The sequence below is a fragment of the Triturus cristatus genome, chromosome 5_2 (assembly GCF_964204655.1).
Source record: "Triturus cristatus chromosome 5_2, aTriCri1.1, whole genome shotgun sequence".
Classification (NCBI taxonomy): Eukaryota; Metazoa; Chordata; class Amphibia; order Caudata; family Salamandridae; genus Triturus; species Triturus cristatus.
Genome location: NC_140588.1, coordinates 49,888,277 through 49,904,790, shown reverse-complemented (window position 1 = coordinate 49,904,790; position 16,514 = coordinate 49,888,277). Strand labels below are relative to the sequence as shown.

General features: G+C 42.5%; 1 protein-coding gene across 9 annotated transcripts in view; it reads right to left on the bottom strand.

The window, feature by feature from the left end:
* PTPN3 (protein tyrosine phosphatase non-receptor type 3) overlaps positions 1–16,514 on the bottom strand; it is a 1,752,022-nt gene that overhangs the window by 1,108,312 nt on the left and 627,196 nt on the right. For all 9 annotated transcript variants that reach the window (XM_085606835.1, XM_085606836.1, XM_085606837.1 and 6 more), the window contains one exon: positions 3,784–3,904. In XM_085606835.1, the coding sequence (XP_085462961.1) occupies positions 3,784–3,904 (121 nt within the window). The remainder of the gene's footprint in view (positions 1–3,783; positions 3,905–16,514) is intronic.

The window sequence follows — 16,514 nt, the reverse complement described above, 5'->3', positions numbered from 1 at the left end:
TGATGATCTACAATGGTGGGTAATAGAAAAGGCCACACTATACCCAAGGGGAGGCAGTATACTCCAATTACTAAATTACAAATAATGCAGATGGATCCATCTGCTAGACTCGGTAAAAAATGGGCTAAATGAGCAGGAGGAGACATATAGGCAAATGGTCAAACTGTAAAACCACACACACGTACATGACCACACCTATCCTTTACTTCCTGAACTATTCCCTTGCGCCCCCCCCCCCTTTTTTGCATGCACATACTTCACCTAATGTACTTGTCAGGTTAAACTCAAGTATAAGAAAATAACATCATATTCTACATGTTTTTGATTCATATGTTTTAATTACTCACTAAACAGTGATGCAAATTATTGCCCCAAAAATGCTCGTTTACAAAATGTTGACCATGTTATTGATCAAGTCTTAAAATAATTCACGCTGTCCTTACGCACAATTTATTGCCTAATTGTATTTATAAACAGAATGTTGACTATGTCAAATATGATTCACGCTGTCTTTACGCACATATGCCAAGCTAACTGCTTCCCATGTTAGGAGCCCAGGCACTTAGGTTCTACTAGTCATGCCCAAACTCTGGCAATTCCTGTTGACCAGTCCCATGATCACCTTCAAGCCTTTATTTGAAATTGTACTTAAATTTTGAGATGTTTCATATTGTTTACCTTTAAGACCCTTTTTCCTTCTTAAACTTAGAATCCTAACTGTATGCCATTTTTTGGCAAAGCATTCATAGATTTTGTACTTAATTTATAATGGCTAACGGCAAGACCGTTTTATCATCAAAGTGTTCTTACTAACAAGTCTGAATTTCTGAATGTAAACTGTATGCATTTACTCTGTATACTTTTCATCAACATGACTCAGAATTTCTTCTTAACTGTTTAACATTTTTTGCCGAGTGAAACCAGTTAGTGTAACATTACTCTGATGTTTGCTTAATGGTTTTCCAGACACACATGAGAGGGGCCCTTCACAGTACATCCCACAGCTTGCAGCTGTAGCCTTTCATTTAGTTAATTACCGGCATGGGTGTACCGTCTCAGGCACGTGACACCTGCTATAATTCACAGGACCTTGTCTCAAGCCTCAGTATTCCACCAGACTGAGAGCTGACAAGACGTGCTGAACTACAGATCGCAGTAAGATTAAGTTAGAGGCCACCTGTATGGGCACTTTGTAATTCAAGTGCTGTAGCTTTTTAATTAAATTAATCACACTCCTCTTCAATTATTTTTCACAGTAAATGATGCAACTGGCTTAAACCCCCAAATTTATTGAAGACATCATCCTTTTACCTCAAAAATCTTCAAGGTATGTCGTTTTGGGACACATACTTACCTAATTTATTCATAAATACTAGTTTTTCATAATGCCAGGAATTCTTTTACCTTGAGCACAGTAAATGGGAGTGTTTACAATTACATTAACTCTCCATAGACCACTGCTCTTCATTAAATGTTATTGTTTCCAGGAGGCCTTTCCCCCTGTATTAAGCCCTGATAATCGCTATCATGGGAGTGTTTATAACCTTATTATCACTCCATAGGCCTCCTCCTGATTCACCAGGACTACAACTTTGACACTGAGATAACCTTCTCGTCCGCAGATATTAACCAAAATCTGCGCTTGGGTAAGCTTTTTTACCCTCCTAGAGAACAGTCCTTTTTTGCCTGATCTCTGAGCACACACCCTAAACTAGCTTTTATTCATTCCGTAGGCTGTATACCCATCTGCACTGTCCTGAGGAAGACCCGCTGTGACGCTTATTATATTTTGCACAGTACACGGGGTCAAAACGTTGACGCACCCTTAAATGTCTACACAATGCTTCTGATCACAGATTAATTCACATAGGATCTTGTAGCATATGTGAAAAACCATAAAGACATATCAGGAAATAATGTACATTTCTATTCTACTTATTCACTTTTACCGCATTTGAAATATATTGTATATACTATTTATCATCACATGTTACTTTATCACCACAAGTCACCAATATTTTGCTCTTTTGAACTTTGTATTACGACAGCCCATAATGCTTTATTACCTTAAATTACCAAATCGCAAACTTTTTATTGGTGTGTGCTTTTTTCCTCATTTATCTGATATCAGTTACAAGTAATTAATATTTTTTGAACTTTCTAAAAGAAATTAGAAATTCCCGACAGAACCATTGAATTTATATAAAACTCTCTGGCAGGGAAGCGTGTGTTGCTTTCCCTCTAAATTGTGGCTCCTGTTGAGCAACGAGAAGATTGTGCACAACATAGTGGATACATCCCCACTTTTCCATAAACTCTAGGATCCAGTTCTTTTCTATCTAAACTCCAATATTTGGAGCAGAACATGTCCCAGAGGCTTTGTACCTTGGCCTATTGGATACAACACAGTTACCCCGCTATGACGTGGCCCTCTCAACAGACTCTACTGGGTAGGTTGTACTACTCTAATGTTCATGGTAGAGATGTGGGCATGGAATGGGGCTGGAGCTGGGCGGTCACCCACCACTTTGGTTGCTATTATTGCAAGCATTGTTTGTATGCCTATAAATGTAAAACGTTGATAAAAATGTTTGAAACATGGCCTTAAACATCTTACGGTTTATGTTTTTATAGGAGAGCTGAAGCATTATCTAATGAAGCTTTGTTATGAAGTCTATATATGGGACCAATGAAATTATCTGGCAATGAAAGTTCAAATTGTGAGGCAGAGTAGATTAATGTATGCGGCAAAGAATGTTGAATTTAACAGCTTATGTGAATATAGATAAATTTGACAACACATTCTGTTGCATTAGTAGCTAGCTATTTTGACATTATAGCGCATTTTATTCTAAAAGACGTTCCAATGCTATAAAACATCTGTTTCTTTTAATATCTGTACAAATTCAAAATGTTATCCACCAACAAATAATCATTTGTATCGAAGCAACAGAACATTTTTTTATCAACATTTTTGTTTCTACCTCTTGGAATGGCAGAAAACAAACTAATGTATTCATTCTGCAGAAAGAAACCTACAAGTTATATTGCACCTCACTTTTCTGTGCATTTCAGTTGCATTCCAAAAACATTTCTTTGGTTTCAGACTTACTTTATGTTCATAGTATATGGTTTCTGGAGGCACCTCGGTCAATTAAAAAACAGAACCGCAGATCAATACAGTACATTCATATTGACTATATATGTGTCTCAGCAAGAAGCACTTTATGATCTCAGTCAAAGGACCTTAAGAAGAATGTAACTTATCTGTGTACCCTACTAAATTGACTGTACGTTTGATAAGAGTCTGCAATGTCAACAGGCATTTGCATGAAAAGTGCTACAAAACATTTCGATGGCAGAGGAAGATGTAGTCACTTTGTGGTCTCATTACAGCCAAAAGTCCTTCTTCAGACAATCAATCGGTCATCTTCACACTATCTGCACGAAACTGACACCTCCCAAAGTTAACTTGTGCAAAGTGTCAAGCGCAACCTTGTACTCTGTAAAGATATTGTACTAACATTTGGTCTCTTTGAACAAGATAAAACATATTTGATAAACTGAGTCATGCTATTGCAGTGGACCTGGCAATAAATAAAATACCCTACTTTTGAGTGGTCTAAAAACTAAGAGCATAATGAATATCCCAAAGTTAGACATTCCATAATGTTAGCAAGCACTTTTGAATCACCTCTGCTCACTCAGTTGGCAATGCTGAAAATTAACAACATTTCTTGAGCAACAGAATGAAAAGGGATAGCCCCAGTATCATATGCTTACCTGTGCTGTTCATGCAGAGATTCCACTTTGGTTATAAAATCATTATTTTGATCTGGTATAAAATGAATATCTGACAAATATCCTGAATGGTGTATGGAAGAAATATAGTCTCCAAGTTGAGCTATTAAAATGAACAAAAATAGATATTAGGTTGCACCAACATATATATCACATAACTTTAGGCATATTTATCGTCTAATTAGGAAAAAGGTACAGTGAATGATGATTCGCGTTACAGTAATATTAGGTCTTCATACATGTAATGATAATAATAATTACCTGCTTTGGAGGCATATATAGCACTTCAGTATAAAATTACAAAACAAAATCCTTATCCATTAATTATTCTTAAGAGACAGTTTCTAATGACTACTTATCCAGTGAAACAATGGTTATATGCCACAATCTGCGCACTTCGATGTCACAATTCTAATTTAAATTTCTGATAGGCCAATATGACTCCAGTATACAACTTTTAGGTGGTTTCTCTCAATGGGATGGTTGCACTTAATTAGGGTGCAACTCACAATAAAAAACCTGACTGGAAAATGCAGTTCATTCAGAAAATGACCTATGCACTCTGAAAAAAACAGTTTAAGGAAAAAGTAAAATGACAAATTACTACCAAAGATTAGCAAACCAACCAGCAGTGGACTGAGCAGTCATATTCCAAATTGAATAACAGAAAACATGAACAGCACTCACTTCAAAAATTAACTATGTCAGACTGAGGGAGCTAGACAAACCAGCTTTATGAAGGGCTGAGAAGTTCTTTAAGCTTTTTCTTAAGAGTCTGTGGTTCGTAATTGCTCCACGGTACAATCAAAGAGTCTAAATTATTATTTCCCCTGCACTTCACATCATCTCTGATTAACTGCTTTTTCAAAGAAACTTAAGACAAAGTGTCAACTTGCTAACTCATAAAGCAACTATGTGATCTAACCCCAAATTATGCGTATACCCACAAGGTATTCACATCTGTCCATAACATTTTGAAACAAAACAAACCATATTTCTAAATATGACATTTAATTCGACTCCCTTCTTAGTAACCTATGTAAAACTTTGCAAAGTAATCCGGCGACTATTGAGTAGTTCTTCCTGCTCCAAAGGGGCAAGGCCTTGGAGGTATCCATAAATCCAGGTAACTAAGGGTCATTATGATGTAAAAACTAATTACACTATAACTCTCCGTTTGGTCGCATGAAATGAAAGTATAACAGGTGCTGCCCTACATTCCTTAAAGCTGTACTTAAGACTCATGCACACAATTCTGGTAGCAGATTTCCGAGGAATAGACAGCATGGAGAGAAAACCAGGACTGCATAGCTTCGTCAAGCTAGGCTTTAGGCCACTGAGGAGACTGGAGTTGCTACAAACGTGTACTAGTGCAAAGTGTTAGAACAAGGCTTCAATAGCAACTTTCCAAAACAGCTGGCAGTAAAGAACCTTGAGTAACGCAATAAATAAAAAGTATCAAAAAGTACTTCAACCCCAAATGGAATCTGGTAGAAGACAGAGTAGAAGGGAAGTATTAAGATACAATAGTTAACCCCTTCGGTGCTCATGACGGAATGGTTCCGTCATGACCCACGGTTGAGCTGTGCTCATGACGGAACCATTCCGTCATGACCACGCCCGCGCAAGATTCCGCCAGCACAGCGGCGGAATCTGCGCAGCATCGAAGGGGTTAAAACTAAGGCAACTCATGGAATCCACAAAAACAACGAGGGAAACAAAACAAAAACAATAAAGGAGTGAGTGTCAACTGAGAGCAAATTGTATCAATAGAGAAACAAGCACAAAACAGTTCAATCAATCAATCAATTTCAACTTTATTTGGTTTCAATGATATAAACCATAAAAGTTAACATCACATAAAATTACATCAAATAGCTTTTTACTATCACAAATAAAACACATTCCGCAATATTCCATTAAAAAATCAGTGGTTTAAAATACAAGATTTGCATACCAATAAGCATAGGCCATCAGTTAAAAACCATGCCAGCTGAGTTACACCATCCCAGACCTTTAATTGAGTTTAAAACCAAAACTTAAACCACCCTAGCACATATTAATATTTAATCAAGACAGGCCCTAGATTTTACCACAGATTTTAGGTACCCAAGAACAAAAAAGATACACTCATCCTTCAGCAATTGTAAATACAGGAGAGCTGGGCGAGCCTGTATAAAATCCATCCTCTTCAAAATCGGCACAATAAAAAACTTACGGGGGACCTCATAAAATCTACAAAATAATACAAAGTGTAGCAAATCCTGTGGAGACTCACCGTCGCAGCCACAGGGTGCTAACACTTGCCCTCTACTGCTCCCCCTTGCCACGGCTAGCAGGAGGTGAAAGAGATCCAGTCTAAACCTGGTCAATAAAAAAACGTTCATAGATAGTAAGAGCCCCCAGGAGGTAAGGCTCGATTAATAATGTTGTCTTTAACATTATAAATTTACGTACACTGGGTTTACGCAATTCCCGCTCTTCCATCTCCAGCTTAATGAGATTGCCGAAGGACTCCCCTATTATCCCCACATCACGTTTGGTTATTAGATCAGGGTTAGTGTATAGTTCGCCTCGACCTAACCTTTCGAAGCTGCCCTTGATGTATCTGAACCATGGGATGTTGAGCGCGTGATCAAAGGTCATACACTCTTTTAAAATAATGTGGCTCAGGGTTAATTCCTTATTCAACCAAGTTTTTAACCAAAACGTTAAGGGACGGAGAGCCAAAATATCATTTAGAAAAGGCACCCCCAATTCTTCGTGTACCACCATGTTAGATGTGCCACGGGGAACACCCAATAAGCGTTTTGAAAAATTATTCTCGACTACCTGAAGGTCATTTGTGGAAACATGCCCCCATATTTTGCTTCCATAGGAAGCAATTGCTACACTCTGCTCTTGATAAATCTTCAACAGGGCTGCAATGGATCTCTTTCCTATGTTTGATGCAAAGTTCACCCGCATCAGATCCCCCTAATTTCTTTGTTTCAGTGGGCCCCAATTGCCACGTGCATCCAGGACGACCCCCCAAGCATGAGAAGTCATCTGTGCGTGGTACATTGGCCAGGCCAACCCTGAATTTAAACAATTTTTTTGGGTCGTATCCCCACTTGCATAACATAAGTTTTAGAATCGTTAATCGATAAGTCCAGATACGCCATAAAAGCGGAAAAAGCATCAAGTAGGGTTTGTAACCCCCTCACAGTCCTAGATATAAGGACTGCGTCATCCGCATAAAGTAATACAGGGAGGCCACGTTGACCTACTTGCGGGTAGTCCACCCCTGTGGACAAAAGAGCTTTTACTAGGTTGTTAATACATAAATTGAACAAAAAAGGGGCCAAAATACACCCTTGGCGGACACCTCTTTTGATATCAAAATCACGAGACACACGTAGGTCTTGCGAGAATCTGACGTTGGCCTTAGTTGCGTGATGGGTCTTCAAGAAAGTGAACGATGTTACTATCTACCCCTATGTCTTTCATTGACTGCCACAGCTTGGTCCTAGTCACGCGATCAAACGCGGAAGATAAGTCCATGAAAGCCAAATAGATGGTACCAGGGCGTGCAACCGTATACTTGCTAAGGATCATGGTAAGGTTAAGGCACTGGGCCGAGGGAGACCGGCCAGGTCGAAACCCATATTGGACATTAGATAAAATATCATGTTCCTCTGCCCAGCTGGTCAATCTATCTAAAAGCACACGGCCCACCACCTTGGACCACCGAATCCAGTAACGATATCGGTCTGTAACAATGTGTGTTATCACGGTCCCCCTTCTTGAAGACTGGCATAATAATCGAAGTGACCCAGGACTCGGGGCAACCCGTGCTTGCTGCCGCATTAATTACGGCGGTAAGTACCGGGGCCCAGAACGAGGGATCAGATTTAAAAACATCCGGAGGGATACCGTCAGGACCCCATGCTTTGTTACTTGTCAGCCCAGTGATGCCTCCCTCAATCTCCCCCAACCCGAAAGTCAAAATGGTGGAAACTACTTCTCAGCCTGACTCACTAGTCACCTTGGGTGGGCTCTCAAACATCGCTTTAAAATGTGACACCCAATCATCCTCCGCAATGTGTGCGCATATGGCGCTACCTTCAGCATGCTCAAGGAAGGGGCTGTTGATAATACTCCAAAATCTAGAGCTATTCTTCAGGGTACTAGCCTCGATCAGCTCCCGCCAAGCCTCCTCCTTTAGTATAGACTTACGTTTGGCCAATTTCATCTTGCAAGCTTTGACTAGGGTCTGGTTTCTTAGGCTCCTATTAAGAGCTTCCCGCAGCGTTCTTGCCGCCTTTGAGCAGGAAGAATCAAACCACCTGGGGGTGCGGGAGACTATTTTGCGGGCCGGGAAACTTATGAGGTCACTTACTCTGGCGGAGATAGTGTTGAAGACACTAATGATTTTCCCTGGTGATGTATGCGCGAGATACATATGGCCAGTTCGCTAGCACATTGTTCTGTGACTGATTTATAAAAGGTGTCTGGAGAAATCTGTGTCCATTTAAGCCTTTGTTTACCATCTGTTGGTCAGATTGTCCCCTTTTCCACAGTTTCCCTTTTACATGACATTAATGGTCCTCGCAGTTCAACACACAAGGGGTTATGATCGCTGTAAGCGCTTTCAAGTATACAAAAAACATGGAATGAAAATTGTAAGAAAGATGAGATTAGCATAAAATCAATAATTGTACCACACCCTCTTCCTTTAAAGGAAGGAACGACTGTCTTGCTACAGGGGTCACCTAATGACAAGAGAGATATTAGATCAAATTCATGTAGAAGGTTATTCATAGCATCCCCCTGGGTAGAGTGCTCAAAATGCGGCACCCTCACACGAGGGCAACCTAGTTCACCCAATCTAGTAGCCATGGAATCGCCACAGAGATGAATATTAAAGTCCCTGCAATCATGAGGTTTTCGAGTTCAGTTATACAATGGTGCCTTATAAAAGAACCCAAGAGATTGATGTTACACCCCCGTTCATACTTGAAACAGAGTTATAAAAGTTAATAAGGCCCAGTTTTCTGGAACCCTTTCTTACAACCAAATATTGTATACAAGGGCTTTGTGAAGGTAAAACCTGTATCTGGCAATCCACAGCGACAGACCTAAAAATAACTAGACCACTCTTTGATCTACCAGCCGTTGAGGGGGAGGCTGGAACAAAGAAAGACTTATAGCCCTCCAAAAATGAACTGCAATCTAACAACCATGTTTCCTGTAAGCAAATCACTTGAAATTGTTTCATAAATGCTATCCACATTGAGTCGGAGAACCTATTAGCCAGGCTTTCGATGTTCCAGGATATAACTTTAGTATCATGTCCAAACATGCTCTCCTGGTTTAGCCCTGGAGAGTCCTGCCAAACTGTAGGATTCACCGGGTCCGTTAGTGGGGAGCTGCCGAGTCAATCACATGTATTCAATCTAGATAGAGGGGTGAATCTATTTGACCGCTCCAGGGACGATAAACCAAAACCCTGCCGGCACAGAGGTGTCTCGTCAGAGTATGCTGTTCTAGAAAACAGATTTGGATGAACATTCCTGGTAGGTAGTGTTCTCTGCGATGGGACAACAGATGGAGCAGTGTCAACAGGGTTCATATGTATACTCCCTGCAAATGCCGGTTTATAGAAAAACCCGAGTGGCAGGGCCACAATGGCAGACTCGGAGTGCGAAAGATCAGAATATGACCGTGAAAATAGAATCCTTTCTGCTAGATGTGGCCTGTTAAAGTTTACGATAATACAGTCCCCCGATAGTGATTTGTGAGAATTACCAATTCACCTCACTCTTTGCACCATGATAATGTTTTTTTCCACCCTTGTTCCAAGATGTGTATTGTATGATAACCATTGTAAGACTTTGTTCTTCAGCTGGGGAAAGTCCTCCACCCTGCCCCCTATAAGGGTTGGCACATTCCCCAGTAACACAACATATACGGTGGATTCCGCGGGCAGGTGTATTACTCTTAAATCTTGGGGATGAGCTTCTGCTCCCCTCTGTAGCCGAGCCCCTGTTGGATGAATCACTGCCCGAGACTAGAGCTGTAGCTGCCGAGACAGACTGCTGCTAGGGTGATGGGATCCACTCTGAATCAGCAGTCGATGACTTTCGATATCTTGTCTGCCCTGTTGCTGTAATTGACCCCTGTCAAAATTTTGTGGGCAGTCCAGATTGTTGGGGGGGGGGGGGGGGCCTGGTATAGAACTTTGCATAGGTTGGACGACTGAGCCTCCAGTCGGTGCTAATGGGGGAAAGCATTTAAGATCCAATAGACTCTTTTCAATGGCTGCCAAACATTGGAATATCGGGACCAACTTTGAGTCCAGTAAGTTCTTCATTGTTACCTTCATGGATTCCAGAACACCCATCATGTCGGACTTGGAAAGCGTAGATGTACCAGTGGTTGGGGCTTTGCGGGGCTGATTGAGTTTTAGCCTCTTGGTGTTCCCCCCAGATGTTTGGGATTTCCTTTTGGTTCCTGTCCCTGCACCTCCCAGCTCAGTCTGGGGAATGTTCCCTTGCATGGGTACATCTGGTCATGACGCGGGAATGCTAAGGATAGATTCCACCCCGCTCGATTTGATTTAGCTTTAGCACCCCAATAGTTATTGATAATGACGGCCGGAGAGAAAGGTCGTCCTTGGACTGAAGAATGAAGGGTACCCCCAATGCCATCATGCGTTCCTGTGATGTTTAAGAGATTAGATGTTTCGTTATCCATGTTGATCATTAACATGGATGTATCTGTATGCGTGGCAGCTGAAGCAGTAATCGGTGACCTAGAATGGCGACGATTAACCAGCTCAATCTCCTTATCCAGGACGGTTACGGCACGCTGAAGAAATGAATCCATGGTCGTTACTGGGGCAGTAGTGTCAGCTGCGGCCCTTCCAGAGGCTAGTGTCACTTTACGTCTGACCACAGTGATTTTGATGTTAGCAGTTTCAACAGTTGGCTGGAGCTAGATAATACTATTACTCATAGAAAAGTTGTTGGTTGTTAAGGCCTAGATTGGCGGAATGACAGGAAGCAACTTCGTGGTACCCCAGAGACAAAGGCACGGAAACAAACGTTGACCAGCTATTCTAGAAGTAAAGTAACATAATTAATAAAAAACAGGCCAGGCGCCTTCCTACCTTCACCTTGATCACTGGAGCTATTACTGAAGAGCCTGTAGCAGTCAGGTGCAATCAGCGGTGCTCCTCTTGGTATATAGACAACAAATCTGGTAAAAGGCCAAGAGAATGGGCCCAGCCCAACCTCTTCCGGGCTAAGACGGGCGCATATGGGCCTGCCCTTGGCCCAGGCTTTGCCCGGGCGCATCCCTTGCTGTGGAAGCCCGTGCTGGTTTAAATAGCGCCTCCAGGCGCTTCCCGCTACTACATGCGGCTCCTGCCGCGAAGACTGCTGGGCCTTGAGGTCCTGTGGTGCGGGCTTAGGCAGAGAAAAGCGGGTCAAAAACAGTTCAAGAAGTTGTCAGACACAGATTGAAGTATTATGGTGTCTTATGTGTTGCAGCCACCTCGTCTAACCTGGTGGTAGTGTCAAAATTAAAGTGAATTTTGAGTGCATCAAACCACACTAGAAAACTGAGAGTCCGCAGCCAGGGTCGGACTAGGTTATAAAATAGGCCCAGGCAGCAAATCAAAAATGGCTCCTATTAGTGAATTTGATAGGTAAAAAATTGCCCATGTTGACAAATTGGGGGAGTTTTGAGCTTCTAAAGACACAATCTATAGGTGTTTTGAAACCTATGGAAGAATGCACGGATTTAAGCTTGCTTAGCAATGTTTGTTTTAATATTAGAGAAAATCAACAGCAAAACACAGCCCATGAGACCATAAAAGAGGCCCACAAACTGCAAAAAATGGGACCACACATGGACTTTGTAGACCAGCCTGTCTGGCACTGTCCAGTCCGAACCTGTCCGCAGCTGCAACACTTTATTTAACACGGAGTCTGTCTGACCAGTAAGTGCCTGTTTTGGCTGTCTTCTACTGCAAAACTGCTGCTTCGTGCTGCAAGATTTGACTGCTAGGTGAGCAGGAAGCAGAGTCAAAATGTCACATTTACAAAATTCAATAATTCAGCAGGAGGCACACAAACAGATCAAGCTATTTTACAATTTTGACACAAGAGAAACCGGAGCCTTTCTCAAAATACATTTCAATTATGTCATAGGTGACCAATTCGCAGTCTTAACCAAAGGATTCATGCGTGTTGATTCATTTACATTACAGGAAACCCTATCTAATAATGGACAGTTTTATTCACAAGCCGTTTAATAGAACTCTACCACAGACCCTAAGAGGATTTCTTGGATCTGTTGGTCAAACTGAAATTTTACTGAAGGATAAAGGTGTAGTGCTACGTTTAGGTACAGAGTCAGGTTTGTAGAATTGTACAAAATTTCAGTTAGAGGAGTTGAGAAAGACAGAAGAAGCAAGATTCTGATAAATTTGAGACTTGAGCTGAGAGAAGCTCAATTGATATTCAAGTATAATTCCTTGGATTAGAGCAGCCATCCCAGCTGAGGGCATTCACCAAGAGAATCCAGCCAGAAGGAAAGTGATGAACTAACTGACTTTGGCTAAGATGTCTTGGAAGGGTCAAGCTTATGAATAGTGATAAGAGTAGTAAGAAACAAGTGGTGAGGCCTAGCAAGCTGGATGACACGATGCAAAAGCATGAAGTTCCTGGGCCCTCCTGTAACCCGCTGTTTTAAACCAGGTCTGAAAACACTTTAGTTAAATACAGGAAGGTAGAATCATTCATTTCAGCTACAATTTCGACCCAAAGGTATACTACCATTCCGGAAAACTCAAGGGCGTTGGTACGGTCTCCTTGAGCTTGCTGCAACCTGAAAGGCCTACGGAAACTGAGGACCTAGTTGACTGTACACTGGAGTTTGAGGGTCTGGAATGGAGAACTGATTTTTGCATTGGGTGCCCTGAATGCACAGATGCGGGACTGGAAACCAAGATTGAGGTGGTGCAAGCTTTGATTGGAGACTGGGTTGCCGCCGAACCGCAGCTCTGCAGCCAATGAAGCAGAGAATGCCCCAACTTGGACAGTAGGCGTGCCAGGTTCTCCAATTGAGGCTGGTGAAAGGAGCAATCACTGTGCCATGGACGGCTGGAGTGACCTTGATCATGTGTCTTGGTCTACCCGTGAATAACTGATTGGTTCAGGGGCGGAGGACACTATAGTACCATTGTAGGCATGTGGAAGCGGCAGAGCGAGGCTGCTACTGGTCCTGGTTGGGGCAAAGGAGGGAGGGGGTTTGCTTGGACCTATTGGTGCAACTGTCCTATCCCTGATTCTAACTTTGATATGGTTGAACTAACTTTGGTGAACGCCCTATTGGTTGAGAATCTGGTTGCACTAGAATATAGAACCTCTTCCCCAGACCATTCTAGAATTCAGTTCAGGCGATGGATAGCGACATCTCACAATACTATATCCAAAAGAGGAGTCCCACTGTTATCTTCTCTTGATAAAAATGACTGACTCCCTATGCCCCATTTAGCCGAGAACATAATTAGTCCAAGCCTTATTGTTCAGGGCTCCTTCTCCTTACCTAATCCTAAACTTCCATCTTGCCAGACCTTGCATGCCCAGACCATCCCAGCCAAACCTGCTAGGTTATCCGCGACGAATAATTTGAAAATACTGTCCTGGAACATAGCAGGCCTTAAGAAAAATATGAACATACCGTCTTGGGTTGAGTTTGTGGGCATGCATGATGTCTGTGTTTTTCAGGAGACATGGAGCATGGAAGTGCTCTCGATTTCAGGGTATGCCACCTATTTTATTCCTGCAATCTCTAGTGGCAAGGGAAGACCCTCTGGAGGTCTCCTAATATGGATTAATCTCGATTTGGGGTGGTCTATTACCTCTAAAGAAAGTAATAGTCATGACATCTTGTGGCTATCTATCAAGGCCCCAAAAAAAGGAGAATCCCTTAACCTCTTCAATGTCTACATCAGGGGAACAGTGAGTGGCAGGTCCTCGACCATTTTGAGTGAATTAGAACTCCTCTTAGCAAATTGCCCACCCACCTCAAAAACCATCATAGCCGGGGACTTCAATTGTACATTTGAGCCCATGGGTACCGAGGACCCCTTGAATCTAGCTGGAGAGGATATCAGATGGGGAGTACCTCCTTTATCCTTGGCCCCAACCAAAAAATGGACTGACATTGTTATGCAGGTCAACGCCCTCACATTGGAACACGGCTTAAGAGCCGTAAACGGAATAACCTTGACAGACCTCAAGGGGGCGAATACCTTCAACAAGCTGACATGTCCATCCCGTATCGACTACATTTTGCTGAACTTATGCCTCTGGGAAAGTCTAGTTGATATGAAGGTCAGTCCCACAGTTGATAGTGACCACAATCCTTTAACCTTAACCTTGCAGAATCGTTGGGCCGCCTCGCTGCCAATGGTATCTGTATGCAATGCAGACCCTCTTCTCTCTAAAGAGGTAGTACTCTCTAACTGTGGCAGGCGGCTAAGGTGGCCTAGAGTACTAGCAGACGAAAAGAAGATCTCTTCTATTTCTATAATACTAGCCGAAAAAACTAGAGACCTCGAGGAAGCTATGGCCTCTTCCCAGACGAGGGGTAAGATCCCTATAATCCACCAGGAAACTGTTTCCTTGATTGCGGAACAGTTTCTTGGAACCACCAGCTTAGGAAAAAGGAGACCCGGAAAAAACATTTCTAACCCTTGGTTTACAGGACCCTGCAAAGAGAAAAGAAAAGCACTAATAGCTGCTGTCAAAGAGAAAAATAGCGCCAGGGTTAAATTAGCGAGGAAAGATTATAACTCATCCTTGACACTAGCTAAACGTGCTTGGGAAGAGGCTCACTGGGATGAGCTGAAAATAGCGGCATCTAAGAGAAACTCTGCCTCCTTCTGGTCATTAATCAGCACTAAAAGTAGGGCAGGTATTGTTCCAATCCCAAACCATATAGACAGCCTGAATTGGTGGGATCACTTTTCTAATTTATATGCTGATGACGTAGAGGGAGATCGAGTGCCAGGTAGGGTCAACCAATATTTACCTATTCCGGATCATACAATTCCTTTTAGTCTGGATGAGGTCTTAAGTGCTATTAATAGTATTGTACCAGCTAAAGCCGCAGGACCTGATGGCATTCCAGGCGATCTGTTCCGCTTGGAACCAGGTAGATGGGCCAAATATATTCAGCACCTGATTAATAGTTTGTTAGAAGGTGGTGAAGTCCCCCCATCCTGGAAACAAGCTGAAGTTATTCCCATCTTTAAGAAAGGCGATCGCCAAGTCCCTGCCAACTATAGGCCTATCAGCCTTGTAAACTGTATGCAAAAAGTGGCAGGGTGTACTCTCCTCAATAGAATCCACCTTTGGATGGAGGAAGGGGGAATTTTATCCAAATGCCAAGCGGGTTTCAGGAAAGCTACTAGTACCATAGACCAAGTCTTCCGTCTACTACTTCTCTACTGGAAAGTGGTTGTCATTGCAAAGGGGAGCCTATATCTGGCTTTTATTGACCTCAAGACGGCATTCGATCTAGTTCCTTGCGCTAAGTTGTGGGCCGGCTTGCAGGAAATGGGTATACCCCCTACATTTTATCTCTTTTAGTTATTCTTCATGACGGTACCTCAGCAAGAATTAGATGGGGGTGATCAAGGACAGACTACAGAGAGCATCCCAGTGAGGAGAGGAGTCCGCCAGGGCTGTGTTTTGGCTCCCACACTTTTCTCGCTTTTGTGAATGGTGTGGTGGATTTTCTGAGCCATATTCCAGCTGAAGCACCAGCCCTGGCGGGGGAAAAATAGCTACACTTCTCTTCGCTGACGATACTCTCTTGATTTCCAAATCCCCTATGGGTCTTCAATCATTACTTACTCGTTTCCAGGCCTTTTGTACTCAAAGGGACCTTATTATTAATATTTCTAAAACAAAATTTATGGCTTTTAATCCTGGAAAAAAGTTTAGACCCAAACTCATCCTTAATGGTTCATATCTTGAGCAAGTCCATTGCTTTGATTATCTGGCTATCTGACAAATTGTCATGGAGACCACATTTGAATAAGATGCTTTTAAATCACAAAAGGGTAGCGGGGGCAATTGTAAGAGAGCAGCGCCTGTCCATTTCCAGATTAGTCTCCCATGCCCTGGTTGTATATGAGGGTAAGGCAGTTAGCGCGGCAACCTATGGAGCGGAACTTTGGGGGTTTGAAAAAAATAGCAGAAATCCAAAAGTCAGAGAACAAGTTCTTAAGAGACTTGCTCTCTGTCCCCCAATGTACCCCTCTAACCCCCTTATTCCTCGACACGGGGAGGCACAGGGTGAGCGATATAGTCAGATTGCGCCCTCTCCTATACTGGGCAAGATTAAGATCTACCCCGGAATTAGCACACTATGCGGCAGGACTCAGTGAATTGATCACCTTGGACACGGGCAAAAGGGTAAAATGGCTCACTGAACTAAAGGATCTCTTAGTGTCTCTGGGTTTAGCCGAGGCATGGGGGAACCAAGCACAGCCTTCTAAGGCTGAGCTAAAGAAGATCTATTGGAATTAGATACACCAGCGTCATCTATCCTACCCGAGGATTGGGAAACTTTCAGAAGATTTCTTATTGTTCAAACAAGTTGGCCATCTGGAACCCTATTTAGACTTCATTCGAGTCCCTATGGATAGA